Source organism: Ictalurus furcatus, chromosome 21, assembly GCF_023375685.1.
Source record: "Ictalurus furcatus strain D&B chromosome 21, Billie_1.0, whole genome shotgun sequence".
Taxonomy (NCBI): Eukaryota; Metazoa; Chordata; class Actinopteri; order Siluriformes; family Ictaluridae; genus Ictalurus; species Ictalurus furcatus.
This window is the reverse complement of record NC_071275.1, coordinates 17,184,015-17,200,867: the sequence shown is the minus strand read 5'-3', so window position 1 is coordinate 17,200,867 and position 16,853 is coordinate 17,184,015. Positions and strand designations below refer to the sequence as shown.

The following is a 16,853-nucleotide window of genomic DNA, read 5'->3' as shown; positions in this document are numbered from 1 at the left end:
TACTAAATATTTGTCAGTGTGTGTGTGTGTGTGTGTGTGTGTGTGTGTGTGTGTGTGTGTGTGTGTGTGTGTAAGAATTCTTAGCAAACACTGTGTTTAGTACTTTGGTCTGAGTCAGACTGAAAAACCCCAAGGCTGGTAAACTTCCCTCAGAAGTATTCAGGATACACACTCCCACACTAACTTGGGTGGAATTCCCTCTGAATGCAACAAGTGTATATTTGTACATGTGTGTGTATGTAGAGGTGAGAGGGTGTGTTCTCACATCTCTGTGATTAAGCTCTTCGTTTGCATGAATGCTTGAATGCTCGAGTGAAAAGGAGTGCCATGAGTAATAACGGTCTGAAACTGGCTAATTGGTAATGGTTTATAACACACGACTCATAAACTTTTTTCGTGAGATTTGAAGATTTGTGCCAAAGTTGTCTCAAGTTTACAAAGGCGTAACAATTAACGTGACTCAATTTGTATGACAAACTACAAAGGTTAAGGCTAGGGTTAGGGGTGGAGTTAGCTATTGTACTTCTTTTTTTTTTATAACTGTATTGGTATGAAATTGATTAAAATCCAACCCTTGTTTCATCACATTTGTATAGCTTTTTCATGACATTTGAACATTTAAGCCAAAACAGTTTTTAAATTCATAACAGTTCACACAACTCAATTTGGATGAAAAGTTATTAATATTACGTTCAGGGGTGGAGTTCGCATTGGTACCTTTTTTCTAAATATATTTCATTTTTTAAAGTAAAGGTTCTTCAATGATTCTTTACAGCACCATAGGTTCTGCAAAGAACTTTCTTCTTGTCAAGAACCATCTTTCATTGTATAGGGTTCTTGAGTTGAGCTGTATGGTTCTTTGGAGATTAAGGAAGTTCTTTATGTTTCATTATAGGTTCTTCAGAACAGTGTATTGGTTCTTCAATAACAGGTTGTTAACAGGTTAAAGTAAACCCTATAAAGTTCTTTATGGGACTGGAAAAGGTTCTCCTGGCATCACTCTTAAGAACCTTACTTTGGTTTCTTAAATCACTAAATACAGGTTTTTTAGAGAACTTCTTGAAAGCACCAGTCAATAGAAGGTTCTCTAAAGAATTAAAGGTAAAAGGTTCTTTGTGCAACTTAAAAGGGTTCTCCCATGACATCATATAAAAACACTTTTTGGTTCTAATTGGAACCTATTTATAGGCTATTTATACCGCCTGAGTGATGTATAAAATTGAACGAAATCCAATCAAAATTATACTTGTTTGTTTGATTTTTTTCATGAGATTTGAAGATTTGTTCAAAAATGGTCTTAGATGAAATTTGCAAATTCCGAACAATTCGTAGAAATTCACATAACACAATTTGCCTGAATAATTACTACGGTTAAGGGTAGGTTTAGGGACATTAGTTAGCATTAGTACCGCTTTGTCTATATTCATGTGACATTGATCCAAATCCAACTAAATTTCAATCGTTTATAGCAAATTTCTATCAATTTTCAATGAGATTTGAAGATTTCATCCAAAATTTACTGTCTTATAAATTTATAAGGTTAAAATTAAGATTAGGGGTGGAGTCTGAATTGATACATTTTTAATAACTATATTTGTGTGAAATTGGACAAAATCCAACTATCTTATCCTCATCTGGTGGGATATGCACACACTTTTCCTGAGATTTAAAGATTTGATCACAAATTCATAACAATTCACATGACTCAGTTTGAATAATTATAAAGTTTAATGTTAAGATTAGGGACGGAGTTCGGACTTGTACCCTTTCTTAAGACTCATGAACCAAATTCAACCAAATTACACTTGTTTGTTTAGATTTTGCCTGAGATTTGAAGATTTGATCAAAATGGTCTCAAGTTTAAAAATTCGCAACAATTCATACGAATAGTTACAACAGTTAAGGTTGAGCCTAGGGGTGGAGTTAGCATATATTTCTGCCTATATTCGTGTGAAACTATTTCAAGTCCAATTCAATGTATACAAATTTGGTTTAATTCAAATTTGTATACATTTGAAGATGAAGATTTGATCCAAAATGGTCTCCGATTTACACATTTGTAACAATTTATACAACTCAAGATAGACGAAAAGTTACAAAGGTTATCATTAGGTTTAGGGGCAGAGTTAGCATTTGTAGTCCTTTTATGACTATATTTGTGTGAAATTAATTCTAATTTTAAAACAATAGAAATGTTGGTTTACACTTTTTCATAAGATTTGAAGATTTCATCCAAAATTCATGTGATTCCAACTGCATAAAGTGACAAAGGTTAAGGTTATCTTTAGGGGCGGAGTCAGCATTTGTACCCTTTCTTACTACGTCATTCATGTGAAATCCAACCGCATTCAAATTTGTATGCATTTTTAATGAGATTTGCTTGAATAAAGTTATATTGTATCAAATATAACCTATAGACACATGAAGGAGAAATTATTGGATGATAAGTATTAAAACTTTATTTCTTTATTTGTGTAATGGAAAATGATAGAAACGTACAGTTCAGCAATATCACCTTGGCTAAGATAAGTCAGTGTTCCTTTTTTTTTTTTGTTCCTTTTTTTCCTTTCTTTTAATAATAACAATCAAATAATATTTATAACAATAAACATATGGTTTTGAGGAGAGCCCAAAAAAGAAATAAAGTGTGAAAATAAATTATCATAATAACAATTATAACAATACCGATAATAACAATCAAGCTTTATAAACATCTGTTTGCTGGCTAGTCATGTCCATAGAGTGTGTTCAGAGGCAGGTGTGTCCATGGATCGTGTGTATCCCAGCATGTTAGGCATTTTGAAAGCAATCTTTCTTTTCTCCTAATTTTTTCTCTGGTTTAGAGTCCAAAAGCCACACACATATAGTACACATAAGACTGGTGCACGCACACAGTGACTCTGCTCTAACACACTTCCTGTCTTTCCAGGCAGTACCAAAGTGACTCAGTACAAAATAAAGGAACACTAGAAGCGACAATTGTCCTCGCTCCTTTCATGCCATGTCCATGATTTGGGGGACAGGAGGATTTATGAACAAGAAAAGTGTCCTCTTTCCACTTCTGGTTGTTTGTATAAAAAAAAAAAGAAAAAGAAAAAAAACCTCATTGATGGAGGTCGTATAGGAAGGTTTGTTGATTTCTGGGATCCTCAGTGTGGCTCAGCCCAGACAGGTGAGCGGCCCGAGTGGTGAGGGTGGCTGAACGTTGGGTGAATGGGGGTCGGCGTGGGCAGCATGTGGCCCGAGTGGCTAAAGGGAGGCAGGTGGCCCATGTGGGGCATGTGGGCAGCCATGGCACCAGCAGCGCTAGCGAAGGGCAACGTCTTGTCATGCATGCACTTGGAGAGCTCATCGAAGCCCTCGGACGCCCGCTTGTTTCGCTTGGACTTGCTGGACATCTTGCGGTTGCGTGTCTGGATGCCTTCTTTCTTCATCGTCAGTGGTCTGTTGACCTACAGAGAGCGGGACAGAGGCAGACGGATGTTAGATTGGCGAAGGTATCCATTTCAGTCTGTGCCTGCGGGACATTCAGCACATTTTTTCGTTCTAAAAATAACTAACAAGGTATGACTTTTATTAACATGGAAAAAAGAGAGTCCTTGTTTGAGAAATAAGATGCATTTAATTGCAGCCTTCGGAACAAGGTATTTTATTTAGCAGTCTTCTGAACTGATGCCATTCTCAATTATAAAAGGGGGAAAAAAAGATTAAAAAAAAAATAAAAATGCCTCTGGGGCCAATGCTGTTCTCAGTTATTACAGTAGCCATTGCTGTGTTGCATGTCATGATTTAGTTTTCAAGAGCAATTATAAATACAGTCAGCAAGACGGCCATCCCGAAAGAGGCCCAACCGCTTTGTCGCGCTTGTCTGATTAGGCTGAAAATTATTTATTCATCGGATTAAAGCACCTAATAGAAGCCAAGCTTAACATAAAAAGGGGGCGAACTTTCAGACAGCACTGAATTGGTTTAACAGACGCCGTGTGTGTGAATGGCCATCCCATGCTCTGCTCCCTCCTGGGAATAACGCCTCCCATTGAAACAAAGCGGGATTAATCAAAAGCTAGAAACGGTCACCGGCTTCTGCCTGACAGGAAAAAGCCGTCTTTGAGTCCCCATAGTCTCCTTCCCGTCTCCTAAATCGATAGAAGCTGTCCGCCCCTCTGACCGCGTCAGCTTGGCCTTTCCATGGCTGCGTTTTAGATGCGGAGCCTCATGAACCGTGATTGTAACTCACTCATTTTATGATAAGGTGGATGGGACTGGATATAACACAAGCTCTGATGAAATTGTTGGTAGCTGAAAATCTATGATGTTGGCAGACTTGAACATTTGTTTTTATTTAATTAACATTACCAGTGTTGGACAGGAAACTTGCGAACCCATATACATTAGTATCAAGTGGAAATCCATTACGAAATGCCATATCATATTTAAAGTGCCAAAGAGAAAAAAAAAATTGCCTCTTGCCTTTGCTCTAGCGTTCTTTTCTGAACAAGTAGGCCTATGGTAATCTGTGGCCAAACTTTAACTAGCTAACTACATGTCAACTGGTCCGTCTCTTCGCTTTCCTGTTTAACGATGGCAAGAAGAGGCAAAACATAAGGTTTTACTTTCAGGACCTGGGGAAAGCAAGTAATGAATGCACGAAATAGCCAGCAACCACTTCCATTACAATACTCCTGTTAAAACCAGAACAACTTCCACATGTCATGAAAAAAAGGCTTAAATTAACTCTCTTAGAAAAGTTTGACTTAATCCTGCCTTGAAATATCCAAACCAAAACCTATGGTCTTAAGTTGATTGTAAATATGAATTTGGAAGAATGCAGCATTGCATGTGCTGTGCATCCTTAAGTAAAGAGTATGTCAAAATAATGATGACTAGCATCTGATGGCATACTGTTTTGACATATTTAATCATGTAGTTTTGAATACAGGTCCCAAGTACTATATTGTGTACTTATGTTGTGTTTGTTGAACCTGTGTTGACTACTTACGTTGTGGAGTTTGTAGTAGAGGCCACAGGCGTTGCACACTGGATCTCCGTTGCCATTGCGTCGCCACAGCGTGGTCGTAGTGGTCTGGCAGTTTGCACAGCAGGTTCCGGCTCGTCGCGCTGCCGACTGTGAGAACCACAGCAATGACCAAAGGGTTAGGACTGAGTAATATATCAGTTTTTAATCAGTATTGTTCTATTTGCCTGTGTAGTGTTGCTGTTGCAGAAAACTACAATGCATACATTAGCCCATCTAACCTGTAACTGATTTTCAACATGAAAATATTTCTCAAAAAAATTAAATAAATAAATAAATAAATAAATAAATAATAATAATGCACCCCAATCTTTCACAGTGTTACAGTATAATGCAAGGCAAACCACAATCACAATATGCAGCAAAAAATATGCCTACAATAGAATGTTTTGCTTTAACAACATGTGAAATGGGAGTAAAAATATGATGTGCTTTTCATTACTTCATGGTCTCTCTGGGAAGGCAGATATATACAATATATAGCAATATACATTATATCTCTGGTTCAGTTATGAAATAAATATTGCTAGGCCTTGCTCTGGAGGAAGCCCTGACACATGATAAAGATCTTTTCGGAAAAGCTGGGGTGATGGATATTATGACTACACCAGAGCAGGCAGAATTTCAAAATTATCCCAAAAACAGCATCAAAGCTAAACATATGAAATGGCTTATAGGGGAGTCGGGTTAATTAAATATATTATTCTGTGCATTTATGCAAGCTTAATTCAATTTTCCAATTTGCACCATCTTTGCGTCTGGCAAGATTTGCTGGCTCTGCGTTTCATGAAATGTCGCATTTCAGTAAATTTAAGCTACCAGATCCGTCATTAGTTTATCCCATTTCGACGCATTATTTCTCTTGATCCTGGGTGTAGCGCTGTGGGGGTGCCGCGTGTCTGTTCGCATTGTGTCCATTACAGATCAATTTTTCACACATAATAAGAAACATTTAGAGGCGCACAATACAATCCCCCTGCAGCCGGGTACGCGTTGGCTGCGCACTTTCTGTTCCATTTACAATTTACGTGACTGTTCCTTTTAACCCAACGCACAAAATGACTCTTTAGACACACACACACACACACACACACACACACGTATGTGCTCATTCACATTTAAGAATGTATAGACAAAACAACAACAACAACAACAACACGCCATGCATTCCGACGCTTAGTGACAACCGGGCAGAACAAACAAGAGCGCGCGAGCGCGTAAATCCGGGGATTTTCCGCTCTTCGACCCGCACCGCGCGCTCCCGCACGCCTCTGCTTAATCGCTTTCCACTGCCGAGCCTGGCGGGTCCGTACAGAATTCACTAGGGTTTGCTGAAGACGGAAACACCCGGGAGCCGTGGTTTCCTTATCGAGCTTGGCCACATATCCGGATAGGAAACAACTGGACGGCCTTTGAACGGGGAAGGGCTCCGAAAACACCGCGGCCTAAAAAACGCAGAGCGCGAGCTGCTGTGTAGCCTGACTCCATGGAAAAAAAGCTTATGGGCTTTTCATCTTTTTATTTGGAGAGCACAGCACAAACTAAAGTCCTAGAACAAAATGTCTGCGGCTAGCTATAATAATAATAGTAATAGTAATAAAATAATAATAATAATAATAATAATAATAATAATAATAATAATACACTCACAGTCTTGGAAAAATGTGCAGTGTACCTTTATAGCTTTACCCTAAAAGGTATTTACAGTCTAGTTATGTACCCTATAAGGTACTTTTTTTCTGAGTGTAATAATAATAATAATAATAATAATAATAATAATAATAATAATAATAATTGTTTTTATTCTACGTGTGTATATACAAGTCATTCTTAATTTTAGATACAATTTACAGCGTAGACGATCATTCCCTCACATCAAAATCTTGCCTAATATACTTTCCATTCCTTGACATTAGAGAAACTCGGAGAGAATTCCCTCAGAGACGTGCATCTTCAGTTCTGACGGTCACTCAGGCAAGTGCAAATTCAATTATAACAGCCGCCTAATGGAATAAGACTGTCCCACTCAATTAAAACGGCGTGCAGGGTCGGCTGAGAAAGGAATGCGAGCAAACGAGTAAAGAGAGGTCATGAATAGATTTTTAAATACTCTCTCTCTCGTTCTTCTTTTTTTTTTTTGGTGGGGGTGGGGGTATGTAAACAGTTTAAGTAACTCCAAATGTCGCAAACATGTTAAATCCGTTCTGTGAATCGCTTTAAAACTCCAAATCCGTTCCCTTGGGTTACTCATGCATTGAATTATTGTTATTATTTTTTATTTTTATTTTAAAGACGATTGGTTATAATTTACATAAAGGCTTATTGTTTGCTCTTCTTTTTCATAAAAATAAGCTTAATCTTAAAATATGAACGTTTTTCCTCCCTAATATTTTTGAATGTACTTTTAAAAAAGTAAAAAGCTAAAAAAAAAAAAAAAAAAACACCAATATTTAACATTTAGCTTTTTTTTTTCAATTTCAAATTTTTTTCAATGTAGATATTGTTTTAAAATCCATTCATAAACTGAGCTAGTGTGGAAAAAAAAAAAGTGATGTAGTGAGGAATGAATTTATGATTCATTTTAAAATCTTACTTATTTAGATAGATATTTAGCCAATATATAAAGTGTTGAATTCCTCTGAAATATATTACAATGTGCAAAAAAGAAATCATTTGCCCAGAGAGTGTTACCTAGCCTATATTTAACGTATATAAGAACCAGATATATTTGAAGAACATATCATCAGCAGTCAGAGGAACCGCAGATATAATGAAGATCGGTCAGATTTCGGAAGCATGGACAGGTCAGTCTACTTAAGTCTTCCTGTCCCCGTGCTGTTGTGTTAATTAAGCTGGGTTAGGCATCGTGGGCATTGGTATCAGTAACAGTATCAGAACTAGCAGTAATAATGATAGCAGCAACAATGGCAATAGTGGCAGTATTGTAACAGGCAGTGTAGGGGATCACCAGGGGGTGAGGGCGACAAACAATTCCAGGAAGATCATAGGGAAAATATAACTTTCCTGGAATTGTGTGTATTCTCTCTGCTCCAGACTCCTATTTAGCCCTCATGTGCAAGTGTGTTTGTGTGAGACTAGGCCGGGAATGTGCTACTCACCAGTCTGCGTTTGGGCTTGATCAGGGGCCGGTTCTGTCCGTTCATCTTGTGGTAGAGGCCGCAGGCGTTGCAGAGGTAGTGGCCTGTTCCATCTCTCCTCCAGAGAGGGGTGGAGGTCGCACCACAGTTCACACACTCACGGCCCTCTGTGCAGAATTCAGATGGAGGGAAACCAAAGGGAATTTTATATAATTAAGAAGTTCACTTCACATCGATATAGAAATTATCTGAGGCCACAAAAACGTGCGAGGGGTCCAAATAAAAACACACCGAGTGCACAGCTCATAGAAGAGCAATCTGGTCAGGTACGCTGTCCAAGTTAATTAGCCGATATGTAATCTGACCGTTCCCATCGATAGCGCATTAAGCTGTTCCTCATGATATAAAATCTCTCTCAAAGAATGACGAGAACAATACACATCCGTGCTTGGCTGACCCCAGGTCTGTCGCTCAGCCCTGGTGAATCAGGAAGAATCAGAATGGACATAGACACCTACGTGTAAAATAATCCACTAAAGCATGGCAGAGAAGCAGCGAATGTCTAAAACCCAAGGAGCCCATTGAGAAATAGTATTACATAATTTATTGCTGAACATCTCTGTGTCTCTCAGTTTGCCATATACTCAACATTAGCATGTATATGGCTTGTAGCCTCAAACCCTAGCCACTGATGTAACTCCTTAATTATACACTTCTAACAGTTTGGGAGTTTCCATGCTCTAATTTGGCTTCATCAGCTTTACTGTTTACTGGAACCATTCTCATGTATATTTACTCAAACAAACAAAAAAAATCTAAACCTGTTGGTAATGACTTGGTGCTTTAATTCATTCCACCTCTCTTCTCATTGCTGTCTCTCCCAGGAATCATGCCTCTATTATTCTCTTTCTAATGTGAGGGACAAGCTGTCCCACCCAGGCCAGAGAAAGGAGTCTGCCCTGGACAATAGTGGTACTCCTTTTGAAGTGTATGTTTAGTAATTCGGTCATGTTGCTGCATTTTTCTGTGTCACCGTTCCTGTTAAGCAGGCGAAGAGGGATCTGTGTGATTGAGCTAATCTATGGTTATGGGAGTGTTAGGACAAAATGGCCACAGGGTCGGTGGGTTGGGCCCTGTGCTGCAGGCCATCACAGAATAGAGGTCATTCAAAGACGACCAAACACAGAGTTTCATTATACTGACCCCTGAGATGACTTAGATTCCACAATGGTTTTGTTTTACAAAGGTGTAGGATTGAACTCTGATTTTACACCATGTTATGGTAAACAAGAAACAAATGCACGAGTGGGTACAAATTTTACAGTTATGACTAGATATATTTATACTCTGTCATGTCAGAAATTTAATATTAGGTCTGCCAGAACTTTTCTTTTTTTGGTGGTGATCCTTTCTTTTTATAGCTAATATTGCATTCACATGCTTTAAGATAAACTTGCCAAGAGGGAAGGATTTCATGGGATTGTCTGCGTTTGATGGAAATTACATATGCAGCTTTGTAATGACAACAGGCACCTGTCCAACTCACATTGTTCAGATCACCTTACCAGCACACTGTGCCAGAACACACATCTTAGCTTTTACTACAGGAAGTAAGCAGGGAAGAACATGCCATTTTACACGAACTGTTATTGGATCTGTACAAAACTATGTCATATCTAGTGCATGTATGAAATCTCACTGCATACACTGTTTGTTTGAATTATTAAGCAATGAATTATGCATGTTGTATTTGTAGGTGCAACTCTCACTCTCTCAAATTGTACTAAACTGTACCTTTCCTTGGAGCTGGGGTGGTGCATTTATCTTTTGGTACACTATATGCATCTATGGAAAAAATAACTACTAAAGGTACAAAAGGTGTATGCTTGAGGGTGGCACCCAGTGACAAGGAATGGTACAGTTTGGTACCCGTTTTTTCTAAGAGTGCACCCATGAAACCTGTAGTTATGGGTACATATGGTACACAAATGAGCATTGTACAGTGTAGATAATAATAATAAGAAGAAGGAGAAGAAGAAGAAGAAGAAGAAGAGGAAACAATTAACACAATTAATTATTATTAACATAATAATTTTTCTTATCGCCTATTTGTAACTATGTAAAGCCCTTCCATATAACATTCGAATATATAACCTTATGCTATTAAATATAACGCTTTTGAGCAACAGGCGCGAGATTCGTGAGCCTCGTCCCGGTTTGTTGGCTTTGGGGTCGCGAGGGAGGGGAGCAGGTCGTGATTTGTTCAGTCAAAGGTACACAGGATGTGGCAGGAGCCAGCGCGTCGTGACTCCAGCATGTTTTAAAAACGCAATGGAGTCCGGTCAAGCAAAAACAAAACGAGAGGCTCAAAGCCGGGAGAAAAGCGCGCGCGTGCGCCTGGACTGATTTAGGGCTGTATTCCATTTCATGACAATAACATCAGATTTAGTTTCAGATTCAGTTTATTTTTAGGGAAACCCTAGTGTGGAATTAACACCTCTAGGTGGATTAACTCATAATGTTCATTCATGTCTGACTGGACAGAAAAAAAATATGCAAAGTTTTGCGCATATTATTATTATTATTATTATTATTATTATTATTATTTCACATTATCCTGTTTTTATGCCTCATTTGTGCTTTATTTTGTTTTTGTCCACGCAATTTGCAGTCTATAATTTGTCTTTTCACATCTATGTTAGGCCACTCTTTAAGTGTCTCTTTTAACTCAATGACGGGTTTTTTTCTCTCTCTCTTTTAGCAATGACTCATCTGGATGGGACCCATCACTGTCAACAACTGAAGTTTTTTTTTTCTCAAGAAAGGCCTTGAGGGGGGAAAAAAATAATCATGTCTCTTGATATTATCTAAACATGTCAAATATTAAGCATACATAAAGCCAAATCACAGAAACAAGTGTGAAGTGTGTAAGGTTCGGGTTATCATTTAATAACACATTTTGGGGTTTTATTTATATTTCACTGGCTATACATTTCGAGATTGAAAGAGCGTCATTAAAATTGACACCATATTTTTATTATTTTTAAATGAGTTTTACAATCCCAGCACGAGGGTAGACCAAAAATCACTCTCGTGTAAAGTTTATACCAGAATACCAACACACACACACACACACACACACACATACACACACACACACACAAAATTAAAAAAAAAAAAAAAAAAAAAAACCTTTTGAATTATACGCCTATAATGTTAAAGTGTTCATTTGATGCCATGTCATGGTCAGTAAAAGTTGATGCAACTCACCCGAGCTGGACCGTGCCTTGCTCTTGCATTTGGGTGCGAAGCTGGAGGACGAGCCGCTGAGCAGGTTTGGGTGGAAGAGACCGGCTCCGTAGTCGTGCGCCGAGGGGAGAGAGTAGGTCGGGTACGTGGGAATCGGGTGGTGCGTGGACGGCGTTTGTGGCGCGCTCATGGCCAGGCCGCCCCTGAGAGGGCTGCATCCCTCCATCTTCATACCGTCACCCACTTGGTACTTGATTGACTCCTTTTCGTCCATTCGCGTCACCGAGGAGGAGGATGGAGAGGATGGTCCCGGGTCTGGCGACACGTCTTTCGGAGGCGTTGGAGGGAAGTTGTAGAGCGGGTGTGGGCTCGCGTGGCTCGACGGCGCTAGAGAGGCGGAACCTGGCGCCGTGGCCGAGCCGCCACTGCAAGCGTAACTGGCGCTGGTGGCGTGAAGACCGGCTTTGCTGAATGGACTAACCGCCCAGGCGTTGTGGTGCGCCGCTGAGAGGGCCGCCTTGCTCCCGTCCAGCCACGAGAGGCCGGGACTGTGCAGGAGATGCGGCCGGCAGACCTGACTCCCAGTCAATCGAGCTGTAAACACAATTGATTTTCCCCACATTAATTCATAATCAACACGTACTTTCAATCGTCATTTATTACGGACAAATTTTTTTTTTCCTTATTTCTTTTCTTTTTTTTTTTTTGCGACAGCGCGCGCATTAGATTTGTATTCCTGCCCCGTTTCCTACCTGTTGACTCGGTTCCCGAATAACACAAACTCGTCATCTTCTTCAAACTGTATCTAAGATAGGCTATAAGATATAGAACTATTCAAATGTTCACATCAAGGGTTTTATCCTACAGTCCAGTCAAAAGGAAAGCCAACGCCTTAAAGTTTTCCCCTTGGAAATTTTTACACACCAGGCTAATGAATAAATAAATAAAGATACCTTTTTCATAAAAACACCGATGTGCCGACTTCTGCTCCTCACACAAGTTACAGTAGGTAAGTGAACAAAAGACTGTTATCAGTGATTTTTTTTTCGTTTTTGTATTTTGTATCCGGGAAATGCCTCTCTCTCTCTCTCTCTCTCTCTCTCTCTCTCTCTCTGTCTCTGTCTCGCCCAACAGCCAAGAGAAGTGACATGAACTTCCCTTTCCTCCCTATGTCAGTTTCTGAACATTTTTTCCCTTTTTTGTTTTAATCTTCAGGCCACGTTTCATCGGGATGGCAGTTCAGCATCATGAATTGCAATACTGAACAGCGAGCTATCATCATTTCTATTTCTATACAAAGCTAACTTTCATTATAACAAATAACCGTATGCAGTAGTGAGTGCACAACATCTTTCACATTTTTTGGATTGCAACTGATCACAGACCAAAAAGCATGCACACAAGTTTTCACCAGGGTTAAGTTTGTTTACACTGTCTTGTTGAACAGTCGATGAAAAACAAAGATTAGGCCACTATAATCTCATGCAAAATGTTGGTTGGCGCAGCGAAATACATTGATATGAAAACTATTATTATACAAAAATAGTAGAGAGATAAATCAAATATATTTAACAGCCATACAACAAACACAGGCCAATATCAAAACACACACATAAAGGGTTAGGGCCTAGACAAAATGTTATTTCTCAATCAGTTGTGATAAAACTTACCGTGCGCTTGGCTGTAGGACACTCTTGTCCTTGAGTTAGGGTAATACGGATTGCCTTGCGAGTCCAAGTGATTTAGAAACACGTCCACTTCGTCCGGGGGCAAAAGCGGCGCCATAGGCTCCATGTAGTTGTGTGTGAGGCCGTGATGATGTGAGTCCGGGTGCTGGCCGTTGAGCACCGCGTGATGATGCGCCATCCACCGAGACTGATCTGCCGCCACTTCCATACCTGAAGCTTCCGTGCAGACTTGTCAGAAAATAAAATTCAAAATTTCCTGTTTTTTTTTTTTTGTTTGTTTGTTTGTTTGTTTTAATTAGCTATATGAAAATATTTTTATCTGTAGTATTACGGCAGCTTTCTAAAAGCCGAGATCATCTATAGTTCCCAAAAGTATTTGTTGTTAGTCTACTGTGAAACAAAAAAATGGCCCAAATAGTGGTTGAAAAGCGTCCTTTTCACTTTGTACAAAGTGGTTGTCTTTTGGATGATGAAAATGATATGTTTAGAGTCCTCAGACACTCAGATACACCTGCAAAAACAAAAACATCCAGGTAGGGCACATGAGTCTATATGCATATAGCTAATTTTGCACATCATTCAGACACTGCAAACAAGCATGCAGATGTATTTATTAAACATGCACAGCCTTAAAATTCATGTTCCGATTCAAACCCTTTTCAGCTGAAGGAGAATAAAAACTAGATCGGGCCAAAGAGGTACTTACTGCACAAGGCTGCATTTCACTCTTCCTCCTTCACTGTTGTTGTTTATTTTCCTAACTTGTGTTAGTCCGTTTGAAAATAAAGTTAATCCCCGAGCTGCATCTCGACATTTGTGCCGCGGTTAGGTGCTGTTGTGTTGTTAAACGCGCTCACTAAGTGGTGTATCTCCGTCCTGCGCGCTGCTTGTGTTTCTTTTAATGAATCGCGCTCGCGCTCTGTCGGACCTGGCGCCAGCAAATTCCATATCACGCGAGTGTGGGCGGAGTCACGAGCTGGTAGCGACCTCCCGCCAGCCAATGGAAGAGCGAGGTGGTTGTGATAGGCTCACAGTGGCCTATGGAGCGCTGAGAGAAGCATTAATCACCGGCCGATGTATTGAGATCTACCTTTTCTTATGGCTTCATGCTTCGCATTTATAATGCTATTTTTTATTATTTATTTATTTATTTATTTATTTAAATAAACACAACAGCTACAAAGAAATGTACACGAAATGCTGTGGGATTTTTTTATTTTTTTTTTGCTGCTTTCATGCCTAAAAAGATGATTAAATTTGTCTTTCATGATCTTTATTAAGCATAAATGCTTGTCATTTCAACACACCAAATGTATTATCACATATGTTTTTGAAAAACCCATCATAAATGTTTCATACTAATTACAAAAAAACAAAACTATGTAGCATCAAGTCTTTGGTGCAATTTAAAAAATAAATAAATAGTACATAGGCTACAGTATATGCTATCCTATAATGAAAATCATATATTAAAAAGCGAGAGACATGGCTGCAATCGTGCCGTCATTAAGACGCGTTGAAGCCACAAATGTTGATTTTTCACGTACAGCCGTAACGCAAACAAACACCAGTCCTAACACCCCGGGCATTAATTTGGGGAGGAGCGCTTTATGGCCTCTAAAGTGGCGCCATTGTTTCGAGCGTCTAATTGTTTTTAATTAGTAGTCGCTGCATTCCTCTTGCGCAAACATTGTTTTTTCGCAGGCGATCTCGAGCGATCAAACGTCGTTTTGCATCTTAATAGACGGCCCCCTTTCCCCCTCTGCCTGGCTGGTGCCGACAGGTCGCATGGGCTTGTCCGAAACAAGAGCCAATTGGTGGCCATTAGAGAGGCTTCGTTAATTCGCGCTGGCGGTGAAACGCGCAGGCTGGACCACCACAGGAATTAAGACACAGCGTCGCCAATTAGCTTGATAAGACATTAGATAAACGTTGGAGCCAGGTCAGCTAAAGAACGGGTATGCATAATATATAATAAGCTATTATACGGCTTTCACCGTGAAATATAATTTGAATAATTTGGGGATAGCGCACGAACATAACTCTCTTTCCGACATATAGGAAAAAGACAATAAAATGGAGTACCAATAAATTTGTTAAAAGTGGCCTCTCAGTGGTGCATATTTTCGTGTACTGTGTGTATTTGACACAATTGCCATACCGGAATTATTGCTGCAACAGTAGATTTTGTTCTATTCTTTGAAGCAATAACCATACTTATTATTATTATTATTATTATTATTATTATTATTATTATTATTATTATTATTATAATTATTACTGCTACTACTACTACACTTGAGCTAGAACTGGCCTGCTCTCAGGTAACTCCAGCCAAGCCCAGTTTCGTTTGCGTTTCGTTTTGTTACGAGTCGCCCTTCATCTTCAGTTTCGCACCTCCTGTAACTCTGCGGTCTATGACATCTTGTACTAACACTTTGCGCTTATTAATTATTCATTTAACTCCTCTGGATCAAAGGAAGCACTGTAAACGCTTTCTAAAGCCTGCGTTCCGGCTGGTCAGCTTCTTTGGTCGAATTTTTAGCAATGTTTTGAGCATATATTTAGTGTAGTATTTAATTAGGATGTAAATAATCTCAGGTGAATGCAATTAACATAGTCCTGCTAAAAAATAATAAATAAATAAATAAATAAAATTTTAAGCGGTTAATCTTGATTAACCGAAGTATCATGCTTTATTAAATCAGAGCGAGGCATTTGTCGTGAATTCATGATGTACTTGAATGTTTTTAATTTTTCTTTCACAAACAGTGGCATTTACACTGCCTCGAAAGTGTAAGAGGTCACAGGTTGTCTGAACAAAAAGATGATTGACAGACAATAACTGGAACTGGCAGCAACCGACCTGCAGTCCCCATTTGACGTCACTAAATCGAAGGAAGAGTCTGTCTGGGCGCACTCAAGGGACTAATAGGACTTTACAAGGGGGAGAGTTGACTTCAATGACTATTCTATTATAGCAGCTATATATTTTGATTAAACCCCATCAGTGAGTGCATCCTCGATGTTTTAGTTAGTCTTAAGAGCTCTAGAGAGCTATATATATATATATATATATATATATATATATATATATATATATATATATATATATATATATATATATATATATATATACATACATACATACATACATATACATATCTACACATATCTACATCTATATGAACATTTATGCATGTGTACACGTGTGTGATAGTTTGTGTGTGTTTTAATATCTAGCTCCAACAGACTCCAGCAAACCACTCTCTATTTGATGCCTGCATCCCTTTGTTTTCATGGCGCCTGGCCAGATGTGCAACACCCCTGGACTGTCACTGCCTAAAACTAATAAATAGTGCATTGTTTAATAAGGTGCATGGGCTCACATGGCATTAGGAGAATATGTGCAGCCAGAGGCTTCCAGACAACACCACTGACATCAGGGAATAAATTCTGGTCATTTTGGACTGATGGAATTTTTTTTTAAATTATGTTTAGGCTAAACAGCAATCGCCAAAATTGATCATGGTGACATTGAAGCTAAGGCATGCTAGTTAAAATGGGCATTAACGTTTGGTAATTAACGATTTATTAAAGATTAATAAATGCTTTATAAAGTGTATGCAACACTAATGTTGTTGAATGGTCGCCCTAACTAGACTGTCGTCTTCAGCAAGAATGATGCTAATGGCCCTCCTGAGTGATCCTGATCCAGCTCGGCTTCACAGCAGGCCTCTTTGAAGCAGACTTGTGCTAAATGCTTGCTAGTAAACCACCAGG

General features: G+C 39.1%; 1 protein-coding gene across 3 annotated transcripts in view; it reads right to left on the bottom strand.

The window, feature by feature from the left end:
• Positions 1-2,448: 2,448 nt before the first annotated feature.
• The window catches only part of gata2a (GATA binding protein 2a), a 16,316-nt gene continuing 1,911 nt past the window's right edge, over positions 2,449-16,853 (bottom strand). The window contains exons 1-6 of one of the 3 annotated variants that reach the window (XM_053653077.1): positions 13,777-14,218; positions 13,053-13,581; positions 11,405-11,976; positions 8,155-8,313; positions 5,000-5,125; positions 2,449-3,452 (exon numbers count right to left, since the gene is read on the bottom strand). In XM_053653077.1, coding sequence (XP_053509052.1) covers positions 3,150-3,452; positions 5,000-5,125; positions 8,155-8,313; positions 11,405-11,976; positions 13,053-13,278 — 1,386 coding nt within the window. In that variant the 5' untranslated portion in view covers positions 13,279-13,581; positions 13,777-14,218 and the 3' untranslated portion in view covers positions 2,449-3,149. Of the gene's footprint in view, positions 3,453-4,999; positions 5,126-8,154; positions 8,314-11,403; positions 11,977-13,052; positions 13,582-13,776; positions 14,219-16,853 lie in introns of those variants that run through there. The other 2 variants (XM_053653080.1, XM_053653078.1) reach the window with 2 other exon arrangements.